At 42.1% G+C, this 6,282-nt stretch overlaps 2 protein-coding genes across 3 annotated transcripts in view; one reads left to right on the top strand and one right to left on the bottom strand.

The window, feature by feature from the left end:
* Positions 1-2,566: 2,566 nt before the first annotated feature.
* On the top strand, positions 2,567-3,714 carry LOC106590589 (arylamine N-acetyltransferase, pineal gland isozyme NAT-10). Its single transcript, XM_014181701.3, has one exon. It carries the CDS (start codon positions 2,784-2,786, stop codon positions 3,627-3,629), a length of 846 nt encoding a protein of 281 aa, XP_014037176.1. The 5' UTR covers positions 2,567-2,783; the 3' UTR covers positions 3,630-3,714.
* The window catches only part of LOC106590587 (E3 ubiquitin-protein ligase MARCHF6), a 42,219-nt gene continuing 39,607 nt past the window's right edge, over positions 3,671-6,282 (bottom strand). For both annotated transcript variants that reach the window (XM_045710984.2, XM_045710986.2), the window contains 3 exons: positions 4,817-4,949; positions 4,324-4,477; positions 3,671-4,075 (listed from right to left, as the gene is read on the bottom strand). In XM_045710984.2, coding sequence (XP_045566940.1) covers positions 3,988-4,075; positions 4,324-4,477; positions 4,817-4,949 — 375 coding nt within the window. In that variant the 3' untranslated portion in view covers positions 3,671-3,987. The remainder of the gene's footprint in view (positions 4,076-4,323; positions 4,478-4,816; positions 4,950-6,282) is intronic.

The following is a 6,282-nucleotide window of genomic DNA, read 5'->3' as shown; positions in this document are numbered from 1 at the left end:
GCCGACTGGTTAATAATATCCTATTGGTGAGCCGACTGGTAAATAATATCCTATTGGTGAGCCGACTGGTAAATAATATCCTATTGGTGAGCCGACTGGTAAATAATATCCTATTGGTGAGCCGACTGGTAAATAATATCCTATTGGTGAGCCGACTGGTAAATAATATCCTATTGGTGAGCCGACTGGTAAATAATATCCTATTGGTGAGCCGACTGGTAAATAATATCCTATTGGTGAGCCGACTGGTAAATAATATCCTATTGGTGAGCCGACTGGTTAATAATATCCTATTGGTGAGCCGACAGGTTAATAATATCCTATTGGTGAGCCGACTGGTTAATAATATCCTATTGGTGAGCCGACTGGTTAATAATATCCTATTGGTGAGCCGACTGGTAAATAATATCCTATTGGTGAGCCGACTGGTAAATAATATCCTATTGGTGAGCCAACTGGTAAATAATATCCTATTGGTGAGCCGACTGGTAAATAATATCCTATTGGTGAGCCGACTGGTTAATAATATCCTATTGGTGAGCCAACTGGTAAATAATATCCTATTGGTGAGCCGACTGGTAAATAATATCCTATTGGTGAGCCGACTGGTTAATAATATCCTATTGGTGAGCCGACTGGTAAATAATATCCTATTGGTGAGCCGACTGGTAAATAATATCTTATTGGTGAGCCGACTGGTAAATAATATCCTATTGGTGAGCCAACTGGTAAATGCAGAGGGTCTTTTACTCAGTTATAAGGAATTCTTATCACTTTACAAGGTCCCTGTAACACCTAAAGATTTTGCCATTGTTTTAGATGCCATTCCCTCAGGTGTTGCTCTGTTATTCAGGAACATGTCAAGACCTGACCCTCAGAGCCTACCTTCCATTGACCCTGTTGACTCATCAGTAGGACAGATTTGTTTCTCTTTTGGTCCATTCAACAACAGAGCGATACGAACCTTGTTTCAGCAGGATGTTGTATCTATCTATACCTTATGTCATGCCTTATTGGAATGGATTTATTGATAATATCTGTTGGAAAAAAGTTTGGATGTTGCCACACACATACCTACTATTCACAAAATGAAGGAAGTTTCCTTTAAAATGATTCATAAATATTATCCTGCCAACCACTATATGAAGAAGTTTAAGGAAAACATCAACTCAAAGTGCTCCTTTTGTAATGACCACCCAGAGACAGTGTTGCATCTTTTTGGGGATTGTATTCATGTAAGAAAACTGGCAAGACATCAGTAGATTTATCATTGAACACATTTATGAAGGTCTTACACTATTGTGGAGAGATGTTACTGCTTGGATTCTTTACCTACGATATGAATAAGATGAAACATTTTTATTTAATTAATTTCATTATTCTTTTGGCCAAATTTCATATTCACAAATGTAAATTTACTAACAAAAAAACACATTTTCTTTCCGTACAAAAAGAAATTGAACTGTATTTTAAGACAATTAAATACTCTACTAACAAAAAAGCTGTTAGAATTATAAGTGTATGTATTAAGGTCTTTGTGTAATGTGATATTGTACCCCCTAGCCCAATTGTCCATTGTATATAATCTATATATACGTGTGTTCCCTCATGTACTCTCTGTATTGATTTGTTGTTAATTAGTAATAAAACCTTGGAGTGTGCTGTCTGTTTCACCACCATAGATAGTAGGTTACTTGGCTGCTACGTTGTTTTGGACACTTTTTTCCTCACTGTGTTCCGGGCCCTCTCGATTTACAAATTAAGCACTACTATATCGTAAAAATGCATGAAATATATATATATATATTTTTTTTTTGGGGGGGGGGGTCTCAATTTAAGGTTAGCAGTGAGGTTAAAGTTAGTTTAAAATCACATTTGAAAGAGATAGATAGTAGAAATGGTCGGGGATTATAACTTCGTAGCTGTGGTATCTCGTGACGACCCCACCCCATGGGAGACTGCGTGACGTCACCGACCACGCTCCCCTGTGCATTTCCCTTCGTCTCCCGGTAGAGTGTGCAAGTGTCCCACACTTACAGATATATATATATATATATATATATATATATATATATATATATAGTATATCTGTAAGGTTTACACCTGTTGTATTCCGCGCTAGTATATCTGGGGTGTATTCATTACGCCGATTCTGTTGCAAAATGTTGTCTGTTGCGAAACCGATTACATGCAACGGTAGGTCCCTTTCTGTTTCGCCCTGTTCTCTGTTTGCTTCCGTCTGGTTCTTAAACGATAAACGGTAATGAATAAGCCCTGGCCCGAAAATAAAATAAAAGGAGAAGCTTTGGAGTTCCAACTGTGTTGCATGCTTTTATTAATCTCTTGATTTTTAGTTTAGATTTTGGATGCCTTTGTAAAATTAACCTTAATCAGGTCTCTAGACATATCCTACTAATCTAGGCGTCTATTTTATTAGGATTGTATATTATATTCGTTTTAGACCTGGACCTAGAGTACCTGCTTTATAATCCTTCAGTCTGCTTGGACTATTCCTTCCCAATCACTACTGATTGGTGTCCGCCAGGAGGCAGCGCGTCGGTTTACTAGTGTAACATTAACCTTTGGCAGGACTGAAAGCAAACTGAAAGGAATATCCTCCACACACAGGAACTGCACATTTCGCCTAATCTATTTTCAAAATCCGAGGCATAACATTTCTTCCTATCGACATTTTGTTCTTAAAGATAAAATATTTCGTTCACTTTATACAAAATACGATTAACTTTTCTTTTTTTTTTCGATTAGAAAGTTCTCGATTAGAAATGGATGTTCAGAAGTATTTGCTACGCATTGGGTACGAGGGACCTGCTTTGCCAACGCCGACCTTGGACGCGCTCCAGCGTGTACACCGCTGTCATCTGAGGACTGTCCCGTTCGAGAATCTCACCGTCCACAGCGGGGGGCGCGTACGACTCGACCTCCCGCACCTCTATGATAAAATCGTTAACCACCGCCGCGGAGGGTTCTGCTTCGAGAATAACGGTCTGTTCTCCTGGCTTCTGTCAGAAATGGGATTTGAGGTCAACATCCTAGCGGGACAAGTGAGAAACGCCATCACAGGGTTGTATGGCCCGCCGTTCGACCACTTCATCTCGATGGTGACGCTCGAGGGGCATCGGTGGCTGTGTGACGTGGCATTTGGTGGATCAGGGTTCGAGTTCCCCATGTCCTTAGAGACGGAAGAACCTCAGAAGCAGGGCCACAGAGTGTACAGGATCAGACAAGCGGGAGAGATGCACTTTCTGGAGTGGCAAGATGAAGAGAGAGAAACTGGGCTCTGGACTGAGCTATACAAGTTCACTCTGGACACAAGACACAGAGGAGACTTCATAGAGATGTGTGACTACCATCAGAGCTCCCCTAGCTCCATCTTCTTCTGTAAGTCTCTCTGCTCCATCCTGAAGCCTACCGGGAGGCTCACCTACATAGGCCATAAACTCATCACCACCCAGTTTCCCTCAGATGAAGCTGGGACTGTGACTAAAACCACCAGAGAGCTGACTGATGAAGAGATAGCTGACATACTAAAGGAGGAGTTTGGAATAATGCTGGAATCTCAACTTGTCCCAAAGGATGAAACTATCACACCACCCCTCTACATTTTTTAAAATGTATTTTTTCTTCTTCATGATAAACAACAAGACAGAAACAAATTGTCAGTTTGATTTAATAAATTAATATACATACACTTAAGATGTACAATGGTCATTGCATTAATCCAAATCTGTCCAATTTCAGACAAGTCTGCATCCAAAGTATTTACATATGTACAATCCTCAGGCTGCACTTAACACTTAGCAAGGCATGAACATGACGGGGAGAGGGGGAGAGAGGGAGAGGGGGGGGGGAAAGAGAGAGGAGAGAGAGAGAGAAAGAGAGAGAGAGGGGGGGGGGGGGGGAGAGAGAGAGAGAGGGGTGGGGAGAGAGAGAGGACACGAGATGGGTGGTTTCCAAAAGTACATTTGACTACTCTGGGATAGAGTTAGGCGGCGGGACAGAGCTGGTTCCCCTAGCCTTGCGTTCGTAGTTGACAAGCCGCTGGCCAACCAGGTACCTGCAGGAAGGCAAAGAGGGCACGGGGGTTAAAAAACAGTCACATGTCAATCACAATACTAGAGCATTTACCTAGTTTGTGTGTCAGCTGCAGATCAAGACCTTGAATAGTTCAAATGAGGTGTGGAAGTGCTGGGCTGGAACAAAAGCCTGCATATCCTGACACTCCCTGGGATCAGGGTTGTACTATCGCTGAACAAGGAGCTTTGAAGGAACAGGCCAGGTATGGAGATAGGGGTGGGTGCTTACTTGTCGTTCTTGATGTGTTCATAAAGGCGTTTGAACTGTCGTATCTGGAAGGAGAGGATGCCGATGATGGACACTACCATCAGGAGGAATGGGTAGATCCTCCTCTGTATCAGAATCTGCATCTCTGGGGTCATACCTGACAGACCTGACAGACCTGCCACACCAGGAGGGGTACAGATCTATTAGTAGAGTTATATCTGGAGTCACAACAGGAGGGGTACAGATCTATTAGTAGAGTTATATCTGGAGTCACACCAGGAGGGTAACAGATCTATTAGTAGAGTTATATCTGGAGTCACACCAGGAGGGGTACAGATCTATTAGTAGAGTTATATCTGGAGTCACACCAGGAGGGGTACAGATCTATTAGTAGAGTTAGAGCTAAACACTTCATACTCACCCACAAGTGTGCATGCAAACACTTCCCATGAATATGCACGCAAACAAACAAACACGTGCACACACACACTGCACACACGCACTGTTGACTGACCTACGGCAGGAACGACCCCGGCTGCTACGACGTAGGGGACACACAGGGACAGCAGCAGCACCGAGATGACAGGGGCAGCCAGCTTACAGATGATGAAATGGAGGTCGATGTTCCTGATGCCGTTAGCATACACCTGACAGGAGGAGAGGTGGCGATGTTACCCCTCGCCGGTCACTTTACACAGGGTCAAAATGTATTGTTCACGTAGGGGGAAAAGGTATTTGTCACAAGTGCTGAATACAACAGGTGTAGACCTTACAGTGAAATGCCGAATACAACAGGTGTAGACCTTACAGTGAAATGCCGAATACAACAGGTGTAGTAGACCTTACAGTGAAATGCCGAATACAACAGGTGTAGTAGACCTTACAGTGAAATGCCGAATACAACAGGTGTAGTAGACCTTACAGTGAAATGCCGAATACAACAGGTGTAGTAGACCTTACAGTGAAATGCTGAATACAACAGGTGTAGTAGACCTTACAGTGAAATGCTGAATACAACAGGTGTAGTAGACCTTACAGTGAAATGCTGAATACAACAGGTGTAGTAGACCTTACAGTGAAATGCTGAATACAACAGGTGTAGTAGACCTTACAGTGAAATGCTGAATACAACAGGTGTAGTAGACCTTACAGTGAAATGCTGAATACAACAGGTGTAGTAGACCTTACAGTGAAATGCTGAATACAACAGGTGTAGTAGACCTTACAGTGAAATGCTGAATACAACAGGTGTAGTAGACCTTACAGTGAAATGCTGAATACAACAGGTGTAGTAGACCTTACAGTGAAATGCTGAATACAACAGGTGTAGTAGACCTTACAGTGAAATGCTGAATACAACAGGTGTAGTAGACCTTACAGTGAAATGCTGAATACAACAGGTGTAGTAGACCTTACAGTGAAATGCTGAATACAACAGGTGTAGTAGACCTTACAGTGAAATGCTGAATACAACAGGTGTAGTAGACCTTACAGTGAAATGCTGAATACAACAGGTGTAGTAGACCTTACAGTGAAATGCTGAATACAACAGGTGTAGTAGACCTTACAGTGAAATGCTGAATACAACAGGTGTAGTAGACCTTACAGTGAAATGCTGAATACAACAGGTGTAGTAGACCTTACAGTGAAATGCTGAATACAACAGGTGTAGTAGACCTTACAGTGAAATGCTGAATACAACAGGTGTAGTAGACCTTACAGTGAAATGCTGAATACAACAGGTGTAGTAGACCTTACAGTGAAATGCTGAATACAACAGGTGTAGTAGACCTTACAGTGAAATGCTGAATACAACAGGTGTAGTAGACCTTACAGTGAAATGCTGAATACAACAGGTGTAGTAGACCTTACAGTGAAATGCTGAATACAACAGGTGTAGTAGACCTTACAGTGAAATGCTGAATACAACAGGTGTAGTAGACCTTACAGTGAAATGCTGAATACAACAGGTGTAGTAGA

This window comes from Salmo salar, chromosome 29, assembly GCF_965601325.2.
Source record: "Salmo salar chromosome 29, fSalSal1, whole genome shotgun sequence".
Taxonomy (NCBI): domain Eukaryota; kingdom Metazoa; phylum Chordata; class Actinopteri; order Salmoniformes; family Salmonidae; genus Salmo; species Salmo salar.
The sequence above is the reverse complement of the archived record's forward strand: the minus strand, read 5'-3'. Positions and strand labels throughout refer to the sequence as shown.